Below are 23,071 nucleotides of genomic sequence, written 5' to 3' on the forward strand. Positions count from 1 at the left end.
GATTTATAAAGGCCAATGTGGAATTATATATCTGCATTCCCAAATCCCTCTGTCCTACAGAACTCCTCAGTGTTCAACCATTTGCAGTGTATGTCCTACCTTGGATGTCCTTCCAAAGTGCAACACCACACATTTGTCTGCATTCAATTCCATCTACCATTTTCCTGCCCATTTTTCCACCTGGTCCAGATCCTTCTGCGAACTTTGAAAGATGTCCTCACTCTCCACTACCACTCCAATTTGTGTATCACCCCCATCGTTTATCAGCTTTTTCCCGTGCCCGCCCACCCATATACCTGTGAGCCTCCCTTTGCTCCTTCACCCACCATTTTATTCAGGTATCTACCTGCTTTTTGCTCACATCTTGACGAAGGGGCCAGGCCCAAAACATTCGCTGTGTGACCGGTTGACTTTGTTCAGCACTTGTATGCATTCAACTAAACCACAGCGTCTGCAGACTTTGTTAAACTCCATAAATAAACGGAATGTCTTTAGATCAGATAACTCCATCCTACAGTCACAATAAACAATTACAAACCAATCAATTTAAACGTGTCATTAGATGATCCTCAACAACTTCTAGAGCACACATGTCAAACTCTGGCCTGCGGGCCAAATTTGGCCCGCGATATAATTATATTTGGCTCGCAAGATCATATTAAATATATATTAGAGTTGGCCCGCTGGCCGTCGTGCCAGTATAGCGCATGCACACTGAAGGTGAAAATGAAGACGCCGGAGGTGTGGAGGGATCTCAGAGTCCCGAATCCCGGGGATCGGAGCGCCGCACTCAGCCCGCCCAGCTACCGGACACACAGACGCGGCTGGAGTTGGGGACCATCCTCGCTGGGTCTGCGCTTCAGCGGCGACGCTGGACCGAACGTCTCATTGGTGATGCCTTCCCCCTCGCTCTGTGCGCGGCGGACCCTGCCTCCCGCTCCTTTTGTTGGAGAAGAGCCCGGCGCCATGAGATCGCAGTTTAATCCCTCTCCAACCATGGGAGGGGGGTGGGAGCAACGCGCTCTTCTCAGCCAATTCCTCCACCTCCCCGGATGCCGGCGTTTCAACGGGGGGTTCGGGTGCCTTCGTCAGGCGACCGACCTGTTGGTCCAAGACAAGGGGAGAGCGTACAAACTCCACACAGACAGCACCTGAACTCGGGTGAATGTGGAGCTGCGACCCCACATTCCACATCAGGACTGTGTGTAAGATTGGGAGCAGTGAGACGGAAGCTTATTTTGTTCCTGTGATTTAAGCCTTTCTTGGTGGGGGGGGGGGGGTCCTTCTCTGACCACTTGCCTAACAATTAACCTAATCAGATGTGGAGTTACCACAATACAATAGTTCTCAACCTTTTTCTTTCCACTCGCGTCCCTGTGCCATTGGTGCTCTGTGATTAGTAAGGGATTGCTTAAGGTGGTCTGTGGGTGGGAAGAAAAAGTTTGAAGACCACTGCTTTAATCATCCCTCATTGATTCGTCATGTGCATGGTTTCAGAACGCTAAAGGAAATGGGCCAATGACAATTTTTCTCAAGCAAAATATTTCAGTAACAATTGGGTCTAGAGCAGTGATTCTCACCCTTTCCTTCCCACTCACATCCCACCTTAAGCAATCCCTTACTAATTACAGAGTTCCGATGGCATAGGGCACACATGTCAAACTCTGGCCCGCGATATAATTATATTTGGCCCGCAGGATCATTTCAAAAATGTATTAGAGGTGGCCCGCTGGCCGCCGCGCCAATATAGCACATGCACAGTAATACAACAAATCCCAGAATGCATTGGCATCAGCCTGCTAATCGCCCCCACCTCCTCTGTTTATGTTGCAGGGTCTCACCGTGGACTCTGGTTTTGGGGCCTGGCCGGTGTCAGGGGAAGCCAAGGCCGTTTTCCAGCGCCCAGAACCGGAGGCCTCGGGCCTGACCTCGCCAGGACCATTGCCCACTCCCCCTCCCTGCCGCAGGCCGACCCGCGACTCATGGTGACGGGGCCGCTGATCCACCGAGATGCCGCCCTACAGCGAGAGCCAATGCCCCCACACTGTCGTTGTCCAACCCGATCGCCCACAAACCCCGCCCTCCCGCACACAGGCCTGAGTAAGGATTATGAACTTTAATCTCAGGATAAAACGATCTTCCAATAGTTTCATGTCACAGTGATAAATATATTCCTGGTTAAAAATGGTCCTGCACCTGGATACAAGCTCATTAGGCATAAAACTTGAAAAGTGTGTAAATCAAAGGATATCTGTACCAATGGAAAAAGGGCATGGCAAATAACCCTGCTAGAGTTCATGCCCACAATCAGTCACCCATTTGATTGTTTCAGGAATCATGTTATTCTCCCACATTCTCAATAGCCCTCAGATTTTACTATTTGACAGCACACTAGCAACATTTGACAAATCCTCTATAGAGAAATATTATTTATTGAATATTTTATTTCTCATTTGTTAATGCTTCTGGAAAGAGTTTATCCAAAACTATTATTAAACATTTATTTTAATAAGAAAAAGTTAAACATTACATATGTTGAAAGAAGAGAAAACATGCAGATGTTGTTGAAAATTTTCAATAAATATTTAGTTCAGCCCTCGACTTAGTCCAAGTTTTTAATTTTGGCCCTCCGTGAATTTAAGTTTGACACCCCTGTTCTAGAGAGTCTCCCCTCTATTATTCCATTTAAAAATATTGTCTATTAACTTTTGAACTCTATTTACAAGACTCGTACTGAACTATAAACTTTGTTTATGTCTTCACTGCTATTGCCCACAATACATTTGACCAGCGTTTTTCACGTGAAATGAAGCGTCATCTTTATCTATCGCTTACCGTCTAAAATTGTCTTCTGGACTCAGTCGTCGTCTCTTGGCAACCGGAGCGATCATTGATTGGATGGCCAGGAACACCTATCATTTCCGGGGGGGAAACGAGGAATGATCCTTTCCAATCAACAGGAAGTACATCGCCCCATTTTGGATAAAGCGTCTGATTTCCAATCCCTCCGCGATATAAATAGTTGTATCCTTGAAAACTAAAGAACAGTTAAACAAATGCAATATCACAATTAGAGAATGTAATGTATCTTATTAAGATTCTAAAAATAATTTTTCAAACTCATGTTAGGTAGGTGCCCCTTGACCCTGTAACCGGAAATATCTCAGGCGGGGAGAAGGTATTGGGTGTGCCGTGCATTCTGGGAGGTGAAGTTCCCATTGAGAACAAATCCTTGATCGTTCCAGATTAAAACTACAGCTTCCAGAGGCCATCTGGTGACGTGGGCACGTAGCCCGGGCTCGTGATTCTCTTTGTATTTGGCGCATTCGAGTAGAGGTGACCTCCTGGAGTTGCGGTCTAAAATGGTTCGTATCTTTAGTGTCGTTTCATGATGCGTTGTTTGTAAGAAGAAAAAGAAAAGAAAGAATATATTTCTTTCAAATCTATTAGGTCCGGATTGTAGACCTTGAAAGCATTTTTTTTGTGGCCTGCTGAGCTGGTTCATATTTGCAAACTCTCTACAGTAGCTGTCAAACTGGCACTTTTGGATCAAAAATGCATTCGGATCATTGTCTAAGTGTTGCAGCTGCGGTGGAAAGCCCTATTTTATAAAAGCAGCATAAAATTAGATCTAAAGATCCGAGATATAATCATGCATTAAATTAGATCTGTTGTGTGAATGTGATTTTTTTTTAATCTATAGAGACGTCAAATTGAAATAATGGTAAGTGGGTCGATTTATTCCATGCAAGTGTGTTGAAAATGGGGATTTTTGTATTGAATTGCCATAATTGTTAAAGCAACCTAAACAAATTTGTCTAATAATTTGTTCATTAAAGTTCAAACACGGAGAAAGAAGTAGACAAAAGTGCTGAAGTGCTGCAGGTCCTACAGCAGCTATAGAAAATAAAATACAGTCTACGTTTCGGGCCTGAGCACTTGGAGATGCTGCGTGACCTCCTGAGTTTCTCCGGTCCTCGTACACCGCACGAGACCCGCATCTGCAGGTTTTGTTTAAATTCTTTGTGGTGTAGTTTATCTTGCAAAAGTCCTCTTGACGGGGACGGTGTTGGATATGGCATCAAAACCGGGTCTATGACCTTGAATTTGCTGAAGGTGTGTCTCCATCGCAAAATGTTCGGTACTATGATTAAAACACAAGATTCTTAGGAGCTTGATGGGAGAATTGGGACTAGAGTCTGAGATGAGTAATTTGCCACTTAAGATTGAGATGAGAAATTTCCTTTCTGATAACTCGACGTTGTGACCTTAAGTACACACAAGATTTTTAATTTTTTTTGGTTTGTTGGCGATTTGAGAATTGTTGTTCTGTAAGGAAAATGGAGTTGAACCCTTGAGTCTTGAATAACAGCAAGTTTGGGGCAAATTAGTCCACTGCATATGATTTTTTGCATTTGTTTTGAAGTTAAATTTTTCATTTGATTATTGTGCTACAACACTTCAGGCTTGATTTCATAATAATATTTCAGAAGTGCATTGTAAACCCTGGATTTGACGTTGGAATGAATGTTCTTAATTTAGTTATTTTGGATATTCCATGCAATTCGTTATTTATTGCAGATAGTACCAAACTTATTAAAAAGGTGCTGAGATGAAAGTGGCAGCTTGGAAAATGTCAAATTATTTTCAGAAATAATGAAATTGAAGTGGTCAAAGCTTTAAAAGATTTGTTTTGTTGAGCAATGTAACAATTATCATTACCAACAAAGTATGTAGACAATGCAGTTGCCTGATAATTAGAGGAAATTGTTCAAATTGCAATGAGCTGTGTTGTTAAGAGGGGAAATATGCACAGTTGGCAAAGGCTGGCCCAATCTCCGGGAGCTGATAGGACTGAAGGAATTGTCCTTGAAATGTAGCTCTAAAAATATTCAGGATAGATTGTAATTTTGCTTCTTACAATAATTATGTTGAGATCTAATTGCAGGGATATGTTGAGCCTTATAAAGTAGTTAAGAGAAGAGATACAAATCCAGTTTATTTTTCCAGTTAGGAGTAGGGAAAATACATACATGTTTGTACCATTAAACACTTATAGTACCAATCAGGAAATGGTTTGTCATAAAGCTGCCATTTAAAATGGATGTGCAGATAGGCAGAGGTAAAAAGCCTGAAATCCCTTCATTGCATTCTGATGACAGTCGATACAGTGAGGGGCTGGCTGTCAATGGATGAATTGAAAAGCTTTCCTTAATTCTGAATACATTGTTACTGTGTAAATGTATTAAGGTTGTGAAGATGTGCTTGAGTGGATTAATATGTAGCTAGATCTTGTATGTAGCTTGGGTGCAAATCTGTTTCTGGTGATTTTAGTGCTTATTTTTATAACAAAACAAACATCTTCAAACAAAAAAAAACAATTTGCGAATGGATTTTTTTGTATCAGGAAAAGTAATTTGTGAATTATTAAAATATCTTTACTTTTCAATGTTAATTGCTATTTTGAACATAGATTTCACAATAAATTTGAACAATATTGTGGAGCCCTCCAAATTTTGTATCATCCTGACTTGAAAGTATTTTACCAGGTTTAAATGCTAGAACTGTATCCTACAGCATTGTGGATTACTTTCATGAGAAGCAGTTTTTCTGGGGGGGGGGGGGGAGTGGTCCATCATTACCTCTTCAATGGCAGTTGGAATGCACGATAAATACAAGCTTTTTAAGTGACATACAGATGTTGTACAGTGAATAAATATTGTGAAAGCATTAAACAAGCCAAGCCACTTTCAAGTGAGGTTCACATTTATCAGGGGTCTCTGGCTATTGGCTGCTTGAAGAATCAATTAATTTGTTCACAAGCCATGAGATTGATTTGTAATATTTGTTGGTAGGAAAAATGATTATTAAACTGATCTTTTTCTTTGAAATGACCCTGGATTTTCCTATTCCTATTGGAAAGACATTGTGTAGTTCTGAAATAATTTGTATTTCTATGGTTTCAAAGACACAAATGTAGAAAGGATTGTTTCAGTGCTAATTAGCTTCACAAAAGTGTGACAGATTAATTTGGTGTAGTTGGTATTACCATAAATATTTATTTTAGCTTCAATCCTTTGGTCATTGCAACAACAAAAATGACAAATGATTATTTTAGTACATCTTAGCTGTAAATTAAATTATTCATGCATATTTTAAAATCTTTTTGTTTGCTATATCCATCCAAAACCCATAAGTACTTATAGAAATAAATAAATGAAAAAATTAGATATGCCATCAAAGATTTAAATAGTAACTTACAAAAGACATGGGACCCATTTATGGACTATTATCATTAGTCTTAAGAATTGGGGTTTTTTTCTGAAACTTTGGTGCTGTGCTTTCCGTTTCCAAGTTGCTGTCTCTTGATTCCTACATGTCAACTTTTAATCTTGCTCGGTGGTAGGGGATTTTCAATTAATTTTGTTTTTTATTCTTTGGGGTTTGCCAAATTCTATCTCTATGAATAGTAATGCTGCTTTGATTGTGCTCTGGATTTGTTTTATCGTGAGGAAAGTTTTTTTTTAAATTTTTCTTGAATCTTATACTGTTTGTTTATAATGTAAACACCAATAAAAATATTTTTAAAAGGAAATGTTAGAACTGCAGCATAGTATAATCTAATAGTTGCTCTGTGCAGTCCTTAAAGCCTTACTGATTGAGCTTGAAAATGTTTTTTTCAATTCACTCATTCACCTTGTATCCTCATTCAATTTCTTTCAGGCAGAACCCATTAAAGTACTTGTGACTGGAGCTGCTGGTCAGATAGCCTATTCCCTTATCTTTAACATTGCAAAGGGTGATGTTTTTGGAAAAGAACAGGTAACAGTTGCTCGTTTGAAATAATTATTTATTTCAATCATTTATTCCAACCCGCCATTTTAGATGCAAACTATGTCTAGGAATTAAAACTTTTAACGATCTTTTTATTCTTTACAATAATTAACTATGAAATTTAATCTGCCAAACAGACACTTTAGATATTATCAAATTCGACATTTTATTCATTCAAAACTTTCAGTATTTCCATATCTTTGGATCCAAATTTCATAGGCAAACTCTTTGAATTACAATTTGTTCATAAAGCCTTGTATTATAAAATATTCAATTTAAAAACAGTCTTTAATTAGGATCAAAACTAAATGGGAGAATGATCTTAATATGACTATTTCAGAAGAAGATTGGATTTCACTTTTGGCTCTTATCCATGACTCATCTCTGCACTAGGCACAGTTTGATTCAATTTAAAGTGGCGTATAGAGAACATTTTTCTAAAGTTAAGCTCACTTGAATCTATCCAGATATCAAGTCATTGTGCCTCTTTGATACATCTGTTTTGGTTTTGTCCCAATTTAGCAGAATATTGGACAGCTATTTTCAGGCCTTTTTTGGGATCGATCTAGAATCCTGTCCTTTGATTGCAATGTTTGGCTTCTCTAGTGATGTAAATGTATATAAAACATCTAACCAAAAATAAGTCTTAACATTTTCTACATTACTGGCTAGAAGAGGAATATTGCTTAAATAGAAAAAGGACTTTCCACTTGCCCATAGACACTGGTTACTGGATATTATGTCTTTTCTAAACTTGGAAAAAAATCAGACCTAATGTTAGGAAGATTAAGATCTCTTTTAATAAGACTTGGGATCCATTTATAGTTTACTTTAAAAATTGGAATGATCTAGGTGCAGGGATGCAGTAAATGGGCATGTTTCTTCATATCTCTGGAGGCCGTTGCCCAATTTCAAGTCATCTTGAATATCAATTTCAACCTTGGTGGATGGGGTTAGATCTTTATAATCTACTGGTTTTTTTTCCTTTTTCTTTTCACTATATGTTTAGATTGGAATACGAGTCCATGATAAGAGACCAATCCAAATGAATATATTTAATTTATATGAACTTGTAATGTATGGTTTACATTACAATAAAAAGGCACAAGATACAACATTACTCAATAATTTTAAAAGAAAATATTTATTTTAATGTTTAGTGTGGCACCTTATAAGGCAGGACTCCAGAAGAAAACATTGACTCATGTAATCCGCAAAGAACTGTTTGAATTTTTTTTTGTCAGTCCTGGTTTGGCTGTTCCAAAACCAGAAGTGACATCATGACGCTTCACAACGCGTTTCTCAGCTTGGTCCCTGAGGTGGATGGGGTCCAGCACCATCTCAGTGCGAGCCCCCAGGACTCGTGGTCGGCCTGCATTATAGGGACAATTCGAAAGTGGCTGCTGCTACATTTAGTCTTTTTTTTCCTCAGTGACTTTGTTTATTATAGAGATTGTGCATATTGGATGAGATTTGAAGAAATTGTGATGTTTCATATTTATTGGACATCTGAACGCTGCATTTTAAAATCAAATAAGTGCCAAATGGAAAGAAGAAATGTGTTTGGTTATTTAGCCCTCAGTGAAACTTCCCAAAAGGAGTCTTGTCTCCATCTGCAATTGTTTGCTGTGATAGTATTGAATTTAATAGAATCAAAGTATGGTATCATGTCCAATGTGGAACTAATTTGTTTTTTAATATATATAACTTCCAAAGCCACTTATTCTTGTGCTGCTTGATATTACTCCAATGATGTCGGTGCTTAGTGGTGTGGTGATGGAAATCCAGGACTGTGCTCTTCCATTGGTGAAGGGTAAGTACACTAAATTTTGGTGTTTGACTTAAAAATTGGCAAATAATTAAATTATTTGTTTTGTTTTCTATTTGAAAGCATATGTAAATTTTGAATAGAAATCCTGTGTTGTGTGGATTGAGTGGATATATTCAGTTGAGAATTTGTTAAATTACAAATCTGGCTATAATTTAATTCTACTATTGGTAATCTGACCCAATAATTTTTTGACTTAATTTGTATTGTTGTCCTTGTGCAGTAATTGTAAACAGTGTTTATAGATCATTAATATTGCAAGGCTAGTAATGATATGGAACTATCCAGTGTTCATTGCATAATGTTTTGCAATTATTGGTTAAGAATATGCAATTTTTCAAAGAAGCAATTTGCCTGGTCCTCCTTAACTATTCTTTCTCAGTTCGCCTTCACAATCTTCCTTTCAGATTTATTTTTACAATTTCTTTTGAATTGAATGATTCTGCCACCCTTTCAGTTAGTGATTATGACTTGGTCTCCACAGCAAAAGAAAGTCCTTCTAAGCCTTGTATGCTTCCTTTGGTTTCTCTGTGTATTAATATAAAGACAGTCCCTGGGTTGAAAACGTCCAATTTACGAACAACCCATAGTTATGAACCAACAAGCTGGCCGGAAGGAGAATGAAGTCTATTTCTGGTTTGAATGGAGCTCACTTTCCATTGGCTCGATCATTTTTTTTTAAATTTTTTATTTTTCACACCATAAACCACATTAACCATGATGCATACTTTTTCCTTTTCAAATATATACAGTGCCATTTTCTCCCCCCCCCTCTCCTCCCATCCCACCCTCCCTACCTCCCCCCCTCCCGTCCATTTAAAGTACAAAATCTAGGATGCGTTAAACCAGTCAAACAATGTTGTCATTCAATAAAAATAAACAAGAAATTCCACTGAGTCAATTCTTTTCATTTCCTTCTCCTTTCGTTAATTTAGGTAGTGAATGTCCCCGTTAGGTTTTCGCTATTGTGTTTCATGTAAGGCTCCCATATTTGTTCAAATATTTCAATTTTATTTCTTAAACTATATGTTATTTTTTCCATTTCTATATACCATTGTTGTATTTTCAAATTATCTTCCGATTTCCAGGTTGACATAATACATTTTTTTGCTACAGCTAGAGCTATCTTAACAAATCTTTTTTGTGCATCCTCCAAATCAATTCCAAATTCTTTGTTTTTTATGTTACTTAGGAGGAAGATCTCTGGATTCTTTGGTATATTGTTTTCTGTAATTTTATTTAATATTTGGTTTAGATCTTCCCAAAATTTTTCTACTTTCTCACATGTCCAGATTGCATGAATTGTTGTTCCCATTTCTTTTTTACATCGAAAACATCTATCAGATACTGTTGGGTCCCATTTATTTAACTTTTGAGGTGTAATGTATAGCCTGTGTATCCAATTATATTGTATGATACGTAACCTCGTTTTTATTGTACTTATCATTGTTCCAGAACATAACTTCTCCCATGTTTCCTTTTTTATCTTTATATTTAAATCTTGTTCCCATTTTTGTTTAGTTTTACCATTTGTTTCCTCATTCTCCTTTTCTTGCAGTTTAATATACATATTTGTTATAAATCTTTTGATTATCATTGTATTTGTAATCACATATTCAAAGTTACTTCCCTCTGGTAAACTCAGACTGCTTCCTAATTTGTCCTTCAAGTAGGATCTCAATTGGTAATATGCCAGCACTGTATCTTGAGTTATATTGTATTTATCTTTCATTTGTTCAAAGGATAATAATCTATTTCCTGAAAAACAATTTTCTATTCTTTTGATCCCTTTTTTCTCCCATTCTCTAAAGGAAAGGTTATCTATTGTAAAAGGGAATAATTTGTTTGGCGTCAATATTAGTTTTGGTAATTGATAATTTGTTTTATTTCTTTCTACATGAATCTTCTTCCAAATATTGAGTAGATGATGTAATACTGGAGAACTTCCATGTTGTACCAATTTTTCATCCCATTTATATAATGTGTGTTCAGGTATCTTTTCCCCTATTTTATCTAATTCTAATCTAGTCCAATCTGGCTTTTCCTTTGTTTGATAAAAATCTGATAGGTATCTTAATTGTGCGGCTCTATAATAATTTTTAAAGTTTGGCAGTTGTAAGCCTCCTTGTTTATACCATTCTGTTAATTTATCTAGTGCTATCCTCGGTTTCCCCCCTTTCCATAAAAATTTCCTTATTATTTTCTTTAACTCTTTGAAGAATTTTTCTGTCAGGTGTATTGGCAATGCCTGAAATAGGTATAATATCCTTGGAAATATGTTCATTTTAATACAGTTTATCCTTCCTATTAGTGTTAGTGGTAAATCTTTCCAATGCTCTAAATCGTCCTGTAATTTTTTATTAGTGGATAATAATTGAGTTTATATAGTTGGCCGAGATTTTTATTTATTTGTATACCTAGGTATCTTATTGCTTGCATTTGCCATCTGAATGGTGATTCCTTCTTAAATTTTGAGAAATCCGCATTATTCATAGGCATTGCTTCACTTTTATTTACGTTAATCTTGTAACCCGACACTTCTCCATATTCCTTCAATTTCTTATATAATTCTTTTATTGATAGTTCTGGTTCTGTTAAGTATACTATAACATCATCCGCAAATAAACTGATTTTATATTCCTTGTCTTTTATTTTTATCCCTTTTATATTATTTTCTGTTCTTATCAATTCTGCTAGTGGTTCTATAGCTAACGCGAACAATAAAGGTGATAGTGGGCATCCCTGCCGTGTTGACCTGCTTAAGTTAAATTGCTTTGATACATATCCATTTACTGTCACTTTCGCCAATGGTCCCTTATATAATGCTTTAATCCAATTAATATACCTCTCTGGTAAACTGAATTTTTGCAATACTTTGAATAAATAATTCCATTCTACTCTGTCAAAGGCCTTCTCTGCGTCTAAAGCAACTGCTACTGTTGGCGCTTTATTCCCTTCTACTGCATGAATTAAGTTAATAAATTTACAAATATTGTCTGTTGTGCGTCTTTTTTTAATAAATCCAGTTTGGTCTAGATTTACTATTTTTGGTACATACTCTGCTAATCTGTTTGCTAATAGTTTAGCTATTATCTTATAATCTGTGTTAAGTAAAGATATTGGTCTATATGACGCTGGTGCGAGTGGATCTTTCCCTTGCTTTAGTATTACTGTAATTATTGCTGTTTTACATGAATCTGTGTTTTGTGTTTTATCAACCTGGTTGATTACTTACAGGAGGGGTGGAATTAATAAATCTTTAAATGTTTTATAGAATTCTATTGGGAATCCATCCTCTCCTGGTGTCTTATTATTTGGTAATTTTTTTATTATCTCTTGTATTTCTACTATTCCAAATGGTTCTGTTAATTTATTTTGTTCCTCTATTTGTAGTTTTGGTAGTTCAATTTTAGTTAGGAATTCATCTATTTTCCCTTCGTTTTCAGTTTGGTATAATTGTTCATAGAATTCTCTAAAGTTTTCCTTGATCTCCTTTGGATTATATGTAATTTGTTTGTCTTTTTTCCTTGATGCCAATACCATTTTCTTAGCTTGTTCTGTCTTAAGCTGCCAAGCAAGAATTTTGTGCGTTTTTTCCCCTAGTTCATAATATTTCTGTTTTGTCTTCATTATATTCTTCTCCACCTTATATGTTTGTAGTGTTTCATATTTTATTTTTTTATCTGCCAATTCTCTTTTTTTAATTGTATCTTCCTTCATTGCTAATTCTTTTTCTAAATTTACTATTTCCCTTTCCAACTGCTCTGTTTCCTGATTATAGTCCTTCTTCATCTTGGTTACATAACTTATTATTTGCCCTCTAATGAACGCTTTCATTGCATCCCATAGTATAAACTTATCTTTCACTGATTCCGTGTTTATTTCAAAATACATTTTAATTTGTCTTTCAATTAATTCTCTAAAATCCTGCCTTTTGAGTAACATGGAGTTTAATCTCCATCTTTTCATTCTTGGACGGATGTCCTCTAACTTTACTGTCAATATTAAGGGTGAATGGTCCGATAATATTCTAGCTTTATATTCTGTTTTTCTTACTCTATCTTGCATACGAGCTGATAACAAAAATAGGTCTATTCTTGAGTATGTTTTATGTCTAGCCGAGTAATATGAATATTCCTTTTCCTTTGGGTGTTGTTTCCTCCATATATCCAAAAGTTGCATTTCTTCCATCGATTTAATTATAAATTTGGTTACTTTGTTCTTTCTGTTAATTTTTTTTCCCAGTTTTGTCCATATTTGAATCCAAATTCAGGTTGAAATCCCCTCCTATTAATATGTTCCCTTGCGTATCTGCTATCTTAAAAAATATCTTGCATAAACTTTTGATCTTCTTCGTTAGGTGAATATACATTGAGTAGATTCCAAAACTCTGACTATATCTGACATTTTATCATTACATATCTCCTTGCTGGATTTATTATTTCCTTTTCTATTTTAATTGGCACATTTTTACTAATTAATATAGCTACTCCTCTTGCTTTTGAATTATACAACGCTGCTGTTACGTGTCCTACCCAATCTCTCTTTAATTTCTTGTGCTCCAATTCAGTTAAATGTGTTTCTTGCACAAATGCTATATCAATTTTTTCTTTTTTCAGTAAATTTAGCAATTTCTTCCTTTTAATTTGGTTATGTATTCCGTTAATATTTAAAGTCATAGTTCAGCGTAGCCATTTTATACTTTGTTTATCATCTCTTTCTGTTTCTCCATCATTACCTTTCCTTCTTATCCATTTCTGTTTTCTTGTTTTGAACACTTTATAAGACAACATTTCTAAAACATCAAACATTTTCCCTATTCTCCTATTTAAAACTTCTTTAACCCCAATCTCCCCTCCCCCTCCTGAGTTGTCCTTTATCCCTTGTCGGACAACCACATCTCCCCTCTCCATTTGGATTTGCGAATTCACTCGCAAACGTCAGCTGATTTTGCAGTGACCGTAACTCCTCCCCACCCAGCCCCCCCAGAAAAGATTTCAATTTTCATATGTAACAAAGGTCACTCTTTTAATTCCCTCCTTATTCCCTCTATTCCATTTCCCTCCCTTATCAATTCTTGTCTATACTCTATATATTTTCCTCTAAATACGGAGGGGGTAAAAAGTCCACGTCAGCTGCAGGCTCGTTTGTGGCTGACAAGTCCGATGCGGGACAGGCAGACACGGTTGCAGCGGTTGCAGGGGAAAATTGGTTGGTTGGGGTTGGGTGTTGGGTTTTTCCTCCTTTGCCTTTTGTCAGTGAGGTGGGCTCTGCGGTCTTCTTCAAAGGAGGTTGCTGCCCGCCAAACTGTGAGGCGCCAAGATGCACGGTTTGAGGCGATATCAGCCCACTGGCGGTGGTCAATGTGGCGGGCACCAAGAGATTTCTTTAGGCAGTCCTTGTACCTTTTCTTTGGTGCACCTCTGTCACGGTGGCCAGTGGAGAGCTCGCCATATAACACGATCTTGGGAAGGCGATGGTCCTCCATTCTGGAGACGTGACCCATCCAGCGCAGCTGGATCTTCAGCAGTGTGGACTCAATGCTGTCGACCTCTGCCATCTCGAGTACTTCGACGTTAGGGATGAAAGCGCTCCAATGGATGTTGAGGATGGAGTGGAGACAACGCTGGTGGATATATATACACACACACACATATACACCTTTACACACATACATATAGATCGTGGTCATTTTTACTCTTATTACATGTCTTCAGACCGGGGCCTCCGCCTGCCTCACTCGACCGAGGCCGGGGCCGCCGTCTCCCCCTTGCTCCTGCCCGTATCGTGGCCGCCGCCGTCTACCCTTCGCCCGGACCGGGGCCGGGGCCGCTGCTGCTCTCCCTGTGCCCGGACTGGGGCCGCCGTCTCCCCCTTGCTCCTGCCCGTATCGGGGCCGCCGCCGTCTACCCTTCGCCCGGACCGGGGCCGGGGCCGCTGCTGCTCTCCCTGTGCCCGGACTGGGGCTGCCGTCTCCCCCTTGCTCCTGCCCGGATCGGGGCCGCCGCCGTCTACCCTTCGCCCGGACCGGGGCCGCTGCTGCTCTCCCTGTGCCTGGACTGGGGCCGCCGCCTCCCACTCCCTGTCCGGACCGGGGCCTCCGCCTGCCTCACTCGACCGAGGCCGGGGCCGCCGTCTCCCCCTTGCTCCTGCCCGTATCGTGGCCGCCGCCGTCTACCCTTCGCCCGGACCGGGGCCGGGGCCGCTGCTGCTCTCCCTGTGCCCGGACTGGGGCCGCCGTCTCCCCCTTGCTCCTGCCCGGATCGGGGCCGCCGCCGTCTACCCTTCGCCCGGACCGGGGCAGGGGCCGCTGCTGCTCTCCCTGTGCTTGGACTGGGGCCGCCGCCTCCCACTCCATTGCAGGCAAAATCTTCGCTAGGATTCTACTAAATAGAATAATACCTAGTGTCGCTGAGAATATTCTCCCAGAATCACAGTGCGGCTTTCGCGCTAACAGAGGAACCACTGACATGGTCTTTGCCCTCAGACAGCTCCAAGAAAAGTGTAGAGAACAAAACAAAGGACTCTACATCACCTTTGTTGACCTCACCAAAGCCTTCGACACCGTGAGCAGGAAAGGGCTTTGGCAAATACTAGAGCGCATCGGATGTCCCCCAAAGTTCCTCAACATGATTATCCAACTGCACGAAAACCAACAAGGTCGGGTCAGATACAGCAATGAGCTCTCTGAACCCTTCTCCATTAACAATGGCGTGAAGCAAGGCTGTGTTCTCGCACCAACCCTCTTTTCAATCTTCTTCAGCATGATGCTGAACCAAGCCATGAAAGACCCCAACAATGAAGACGCTGTTTACATCCGGAACCGCACGGATGGCAGTCTCTTCAATCTGAGGCGCCTGCAAGCTCACACCAAGACACAAGAGAAACTTGTCCGTGAACTACTCTTTGCAGATGATGCCGCTTTAGTTGCCCATTCAGAGCCAGCTCTTCAGCGCTTGACGTCCTGCTTTGTGGAAACTGCCAAAATGTTTGGCCTGGAAGTCAGCCTGAAGAAAACTGAGGTCCTCCATCAGCCAGCTCCCCACCATGACTACCAGCCCCCCCACATCTCCATCGGGCACACAAAACTCAAAACGGTCAACCAGTTTACCTATCTCGGCTGCACCATTTCATCAGATGCAAGGATCGACAATGAGATAGACAACAGACTCGCCAAGGCAAATAGCGCCTTTGGAAGACTACACAAAAGAGTCTGGAAAAACAACCAACTGAAAAACCTCACAAAGATAAGCGTATACAGAGCCGTTGTCATACCCACACTCCTGTTCGGCTCCGAATCATGGGTCCTCTACCGGCACCACCTACGGCTCCTAGAACGCTTCCACCAGCGTTGTCTCCGCTCCATCCTCAACATCCATTGGAGCGCTCACACCCCTAACGTCGAGGTACTCGAGATGGCAGAGGTCGACAGCATCGAGTCCACGCTGCTGAAGATCCAGCTGCGCTGGATGGGTCACGTCTCCAGAATGGAGGACCATCGCCTTCCCAAGATCGTATTATATGGCGAGCTCTCCACTGGCCACCGTGACAGAGGTGCACCAAAGAAAAGGTACAAGGACTGCCTAAAGAAATCTCTTGGTGCCTGCCACATTGACCACCGCCAGTGGGCTGATAACGCCTCAAACCGTGCATCTTGGCGCCTCACAGTTTGGCGGGCAGCAGCCTCCTTTGAAGAAGACCGCAGAGCCCACCTCACTGACAAAAGGCAAAGGAGGAAAAACCCAACACCCAACCCCAACCAACCAATTTTCCCTTGCAACCGCTGCAATCGTGTCTGCCTGTCCCGCATCGGACTGGTCAGCCACAAACGAGCCTGCAGCTGACGTGGACTTTTTACCCCCTCCATAAATCTTCGTCCGCGAAGCCAAGCCAAAGAGAGAGACATGTCTTCATCTCTCTGCTGGTTTTGTAGTTGTTCTGCAAATTTCCTTGCATCCTCTGGATCCGAGAATAGTCTGTTTTGTTGCCCTGGAATAATTATTTTAAGTACCGCTGGGTACCTTAACATAAATTTATATCCTTTTTTCCATAAGATCGTTTTCGCTGTATTGAACTCCTTCCTCTTTTTCAGGAGTTCAAAACTTATGTCTGGATAGAAAAAATTTTTTTGACCTTTATATTCCAGTGACCTTTTGTCCTCTCTTACTTTCTTCATTGCTTTCTCAAATATATTTTCTCTTGTTGTATATCTTAAGAATTTTACTAAAATGGATCTTGGTTTTTGCTGCGGTTGTGGTTTCGGGGCTAAAGTTCTATGTGCCCTCTCTATTTCCATTTCTTCCTGTAATTCTGGTCTTCCCAGGACCCTGGGGATCCAATCTTTTATAAATTCTCTCATATTCTTGCCTTCATCTTCCTTAAGGCCCACTATCTTTATATTATTTCTTCTATTATAGTTTTCTATTATATCTATCTTCTGAGCTAACAGTTCCTGTGCTTCTTTAGCTTTTTTATTAGATTCTTCCAATTTCTTTTTTAAGTCTTTTACTTCCATATCTACAAATGTTTCTCGTTTTTCCATATTTTCCACTCTTTTTGCCAATTCTGATATGGTCACTTCCATTTTATTAATTCTTCCTTCTGCATTCTTAATTCTTCTTATCTCATTAAATTCTTGTAATTGCCATTCTTTCACTGATTCCATATATTCTTTAAAAAAAGATACATCCATTGTCTTGCTTTTCTCTTCTTCTTCCACTTCTTTCTGTTCTTCTTCTTCTTCCTCTGGGTTGACCATCTGTTGTTTCCTTGTTTTCTTTTTACCCTCTTCTTTCTTGTTGTCGTTATTGTCTGTGTTCTGCACCTGCTGCTGTGCTGCAGGTGTCTCTCTCAGCTGTGGAGATCGACTCCGCAGCTGTTCCCCCCTCCCGTCAGTGTGTTTTTTTTCATGCGTATCGCGCATGCATGAGGAGTCGCGCATGTGCGGTTGCGCACTTTTACTCGGTTCTGCGAGCCATTTTTGTAGTCCCGAGCCCGGGACCTCCACTGACCTGAGGGAGCGGGCTTCTCTCTCCGTGGCGGGCCTCTTCGGACAGGTAAGGCCTTCACCTTCTTCTTCCGACGTCTTTCCTTCTTTTCTTCCCGTTGTTTTGGGTTTTTCTTTCTTCGCTGCCATTTTCTTCACACTTTTACTTTCACTTTGTTTTGGTTTTTAAGTTTGTGCCTTTGTTTTTTCTCTCTTTTTTTAACTTTTCTGGAGAGGGCTGGAGTTCCCCTACCGGCCACTACTCCATCACGTGACTCCCCTCCATTGGCTCAATCATCAGGCAGCCAGTGATGCATATCCGTTGTCAGGCTACGCTGTATGCTGCCTGGGCAAAGCAGCAGGTAGGTGAGGGAATGAGCAGCCTGGCATAGGGGAGGCAGGGAGAAGAAGTAGTGTGTGCCATTGCAACGCTTCTGGTACCACCACGACTTGGCGTGGGGCTGCCGCTCGGCCCTGCATTATGGCAGCCCAGCCTTTAAGATTAATTGGGCCACCGAGGAGGAAGAGGAGCATGCAGCGAGCGAAGGAGCCAGGCATGGATAGGAAGGAGTGGTGTAGGGTCAGGGGTGCTGCCATCACCCAGCACTGTGAGAGAGTAGCGTACTGCATATCTCAAGCACAGGAATTGAAAGTACGTGTACTGTAGCCATCTCTCCATCTCCTGTAAGTATTATCATGATCTTATGACTATGTAGTTTTATTATTGCATACAGTACTGTATTACCTGTATTATTTTTATGTACTGCATAATTGTGTACTGTATTATGTTTAAGATATTTTCGTGTACTGGGAAGTATTTTCTGTATATAAAGGTAAAATATATACTATATACTTAGATAAACATTTGACTAACTGATGCTAAATAAGGACCATATGTACCTGTTCTGACTTGCATATAAATTCAAATTAAAGGCAGAACTAGGTAATTGAACTCATTTTTAACTTGGGGCCGCGTGAATGTCATTTCTTATATTTTTCTTGATGATTTTGAAAATGTGTACAAAACCTTTCAGCTTTCTCCAGGCTTGGAGAAAATACTCAGTTATGTACATTCACATGACTGAGGTATACCATACTGGAACCATTCTAGTCATTTTTACACCTTTTCTGAGGCATTCCCATACTTCCTAATTAGTCATGATTAGACAACAGACTCGCCAAGGCAAATAGCGCCTTTGGAAGACTACACAAAAGAGTCTGGAAAAACAACCAACTGAAAAACCTCACAAAGATAAGCGTATACAGAGCCGTTGTCATACCCACACTCCTGTTCGGCTCCGAATCATGGGTCCTCTACCGGCACCACCTACGGCTCCTAGAACGCTTCCACCAGCGTTGTCTCCGCTCCATCCTCAACATCCATTGGAGCGCTCACACCCCTAACGTCGAGGTACTCGAGATGGCAGAGGTCGACAGCATCGAGTCCACGCTGCTGAAGATCCAGCTGCGCTGGATGGGTCACGTCTCCAGAATGGAGGACCATCGCCTTCCCAAGATCGTATTATATGGCGAGCTCTCCACTGGCCACCGTGACAGAGGTGCACCAAAGAAAAGGTACAAGGACTGCCTAAAGAAATCTCTTGGTGCCTGCCACATTGACCACCGCCAGTGGGCTGATAACGCCTCAAACCGTGCATCTTGGCGCCTCACAGTTTGGCGGGCAGCAGCCTCCTTTGAAGAAGACCGCAGAGCCCACCTCACTGACAAAAGGCAAAGGAGGAAAAACCCAACACCCAACCCCAACCAACCAATTTTCCCTTGCAACCGCTGCAATCGTGTCTGCCTGTCCCGCATCGGACTGGTCAGCCACAAACGAGCCTGCAGCTGACGTGGACTTTTTACCCCCTCCATAAATCTTCGTCCGCGAAGCCAAGCCAAAGAATTAGTCATGACCTCCCACATTTTGTTTGGGTGCCTGTCTACATTTTGTCCATACCTTGATGAAGGTCTCAAGTCCAGAATATTGATTCTGTATCTTTATCTTTGCTATATAAAGTACACTGTTTGACCTGCTGAGTTTTCCAGCATTTTTTTATATTCCACATGGCGGAACATTTTGAAACCAAGTTTCTGTGTTAAATTCTTTGTTTTAAATGGCATAGTACTTTTTTATTAAGTCAGGATCCAGTATAATTTTGTGTACCATTTCTAATTGTCCTGTCCTTGTCTTATTGCCATGGATCACTTTTGCTTCATGTTCACTGCATGTCAAGATTTATCTTTGACAAATTTTAAACGTGTTCTGCACATCAAACTTTTTGCATTTTAGGACATTTTCACCTTCCTGCTGCAGAAGTTTCTTTTTTTTCTACCAACTTTTTTTATCCAGCTATTTCATGATCATTGCTTTTCTTAAAAAAAAAAATCCATAATGCATAACATTAGTTGTATATTGTTAATAAACCTCTTTTTAAACAAAAGCTGATCAAACATGCAAACTTTGTTATTCAAGTGACTAATAATATTGACCAATTTTGTCTTCTATTTAATATTTCCCTATCACTGAATTTAGACAGGTTAAATTGTAGTTGTTTGATTAATCCTTGCATATATTTTGAAGGAAAATGTAAAGTTTGTCATTCTCTCATCCAGTGGCATGAACCACTTTTTTGATCTGATTTGCATTTATGTACAGTTATGCACTGCTTAACGTCTGTTCAGGCAACATCAGACTGCATAGTCATCCATGATCTCATAAGCTTATAATAGAGTTCAGAAACCCTGATTGGAGAACAAAATATAGCAGATGTAACCGGACGTATGCAGTAACTTCCCACATGCAACACTTGTATTTTGTGCCTTTTGTATACAAAAGGTACTGTACTTTCTATTTGATCATCGCTCCCAAGCACAGCAAAACCAGTAAGCAGTAAGAGGCAAAGGAGAAGTATCAATTTGGAAGTGAAACAAAACATTATTAAACACAAAGTTGGAAAAACAGTGAATGCTATTGCTCTCGATTTGGGCACATCGCACTCGACAATCACAACAAACCTCAAAAACAAAAATTCTCCAAGCTGTTAAAGGATCAGCTCCACTGAAAGCTACAAGGCTAATGAAAATACAAGAGGGACCGACAGATAGACCCCAACTTGCAATGTTCTGATATATGATATTTTGAAATTGAGATGATCAGAATCTATATTTTTGAATTCGAGGTCTGATGTTTCCCTGCACTTGCAATATGTGACGCGGTGATGCCCTCCCAGGCCACACACCCAGCCAAGCTCCCGACACCCAGTGTGCTCTCAGCTGTGTACGTTGCAGTAATGTTTTTTTTTTCAATGTAAATGGCTTTTGAATAAAGGTTTTCAACTTTTAATGTTTTTTCAAAATTTATTTTTTATTTAGAGTGCTGTATTGTTTTAACTTGCTATGTGAGTCCCGGAACCGAACCCAATCGTAAGTTGGGGTCTACTTGTATTATCAGATATAGATTGAGGACCAAACACAAAAGTGAGTCCCTCTCAGCGTGTTGACGATGACTGCTAAGGCACAAAACATGTTCCAGATGCTTAAAGAAAAGGACCAGATGATGATATTGAGTTTAAAGCTAGCTCTAGGTGGTTCAGGTGCTTCAAACATTTTTTTTGCTGCATAATGTGAAAGTGAGTGGTGAGTCTACGAGTGCTGATGCGAAGGCAGCAGAAGAATTTGTTGAAACCTTAGATAAACTAATTGTAGGGGGAGGTTATTTGCCCCAGCAAATTTTTAATATAGGCAAAGCCTCCTTATTCTGGAAGCGAATGCCTGAAAGGACCTTCATCCATAAGGAGGCCAAGTCGATGTCAGGCTTTAAGGCTTTTAAAGAGAATTACAGTGTTGTTAGAAGGCAATGTTGCTGGCTACAAGTTAAAGCCATTTCTTATTTGGTATAGTGAAAACCCCAGGGCTTTCAAGAACATTAACAAACACACCTTGCCGTTTTATTACAGGAGCAATAAAATGTCCTGGATTACATAAATGCTATTTCAGGATGCCCTTCTCGATGCCAGTGAAATGGAGAAGTACTACTTGGAAGAAGGCATACCTTTCAAGATTTTGCTAATTGTTGACAATGTTCTAGGACATCCCCTTTCATTGGTGACTCCATTCCAACATCAAAGTGGTGTTCCTCCCATCATACTACACCTCTTTAATCCAGCCAATGGACCAAGGGGTGTTTGGGGTTTGTTTTTTTTTGCAACATTTAAGGCCTACTACCTGAGAACCTTTTCTTAAGCTGTTTCTGCAACTGATGATGCTGGAAAGACACTGATGCAATTCTGGAAGGAACATTTACCAATGCATAAAGAGTACTTGAATGTCATATGGGGGAAAAAATGCATGACTTTAAAGGATTTGAAAAAGATGATGAGATTGCTGTCATCAACATAGTAAACAAAAACCTGAACCTAGACAGACACGATGAGGACATAGAAGAACTCCTAGAGATGGTTCCTGAGGAACTAACAAATGAAGAGTTGCTGGAGCTAGAGCAAGAGCCAATAGCTGAAGAAAGGGCAAGGGAAGGGAAAACTGAAGAAGGAGAAGAACAGGGGCAGAAGAGGTTCACTCTTAAGGGGTTAGTCAAATTCTTTGCAGATCTTAACTGCTTGTTGAAGAAATGGACCCAAACACTGAAAGCTTTTCACTGATAGAGAGGAATGCTCATGCAGTGTTTGCTGCGTATAAAGAAATTTATGAAGAAAAAAGCAAACTAGGCAAACAACAGTGGACACAATTTAGCACAAGTTCAACATCCCATATAGTTTTCCTAAGTATATGCAGTAATATGGTGTTCATACAACTTCCACATCAGATAACTCCCAATTTCACAATGTATCGTGGACCTTAAGTGGTGCATACCTGTATTTTTTTTTTTGTTTTCATCTCCTGATTTTATGGGAGCTCTTGCTTTAGTTCAGTGGTTCTCAACGTCTTTCTTTCCACTCACATACCACTTTAAGTATTCCCTATGCCATCGGTGCTCTGTGATTAGTAAAGGATTGCTTAAGGTGGTATGTGAGCAGGAAGGGAAGGCTGAGAATCACTGCTCTAGACCCAATTGTTACTGAAATAATTTGCTTGTTCATTGGCCTTTTTCCTTTGGAGTTATGAAACCATGCACATAACGAGTTAATTAGGTAAGATTAAAAGAGTGGTTTTCAAACATTTTCTTTCCACCCACATACCACCTTAAGCAATCCTATTGATCACAAAGCATCGATGGCATAGGGAATACTTAAAGTGGTATGTGAGTGGAAAGAAGGTGGTTGAGAACCACTACTTTAGTTGCTTTCTTTTTGGAAATTGTGTAAAACCAGCTATTCTCAACCTATTTTTGGCTATGATCGCTATGGGACTCTGCTCAAAATTTATGGGATGCCTTTCCTGTGAAGCAGTCAAATTTAGTTTCTTCC

The 23,071-nt window shown here is 40.1% G+C and overlaps 2 protein-coding genes across 10 annotated transcripts in view; one reads left to right on the forward strand and one right to left on the reverse strand.

The window, feature by feature from the left end:
• The window catches only part of wdpcp (WD repeat containing planar cell polarity effector), a 291,775-nt gene that overhangs the window by 232,804 nt on the left and 35,900 nt on the right, over window positions 1-23,071 (reverse strand). For 6 of the 8 annotated variants that reach the window (XM_069931706.1, XM_069931705.1, XM_069931702.1 and 3 more), the window contains one exon: window positions 2,836-3,037. The gene's annotated coding sequence lies outside the window, so the exon portion shown is untranslated. Of the gene's footprint in view, window positions 1-346; window positions 512-2,835; window positions 3,038-23,071 lie in introns of all 8 variants that reach the window. The other 2 variants (XM_069931704.1, XM_069931708.1) reach the window with 1 other exon arrangement.
• The window catches only part of mdh1ab (malate dehydrogenase 1Ab, NAD (soluble)), a 32,917-nt gene continuing 13,108 nt past the window's right edge, over window positions 3,263-23,071 (forward strand). Inside the window, exons 1-3 of one of the 2 annotated variants that reach the window (XM_069931713.1) lie at window positions 3,263-3,365; window positions 6,724-6,822; window positions 8,551-8,647. In XM_069931713.1, coding sequence (XP_069787814.1) covers window positions 3,363-3,365; window positions 6,724-6,822; window positions 8,551-8,647 — 199 coding nt within the window. In that variant the 5' untranslated portion in view covers window positions 3,263-3,362. Of the gene's footprint in view, window positions 3,366-3,702; window positions 3,725-6,723; window positions 6,823-8,550; window positions 8,648-23,071 lie in introns of those variants that run through there. The other variant, XM_069931714.1, reaches the window with a different exon arrangement.

This window comes from Narcine bancroftii, chromosome 4 (genome assembly GCF_036971445.1).
Source record: "Narcine bancroftii isolate sNarBan1 chromosome 4, sNarBan1.hap1, whole genome shotgun sequence".
Classification (NCBI taxonomy): Eukaryota; Metazoa; Chordata; class Chondrichthyes; order Torpediniformes; family Narcinidae; genus Narcine; species Narcine bancroftii.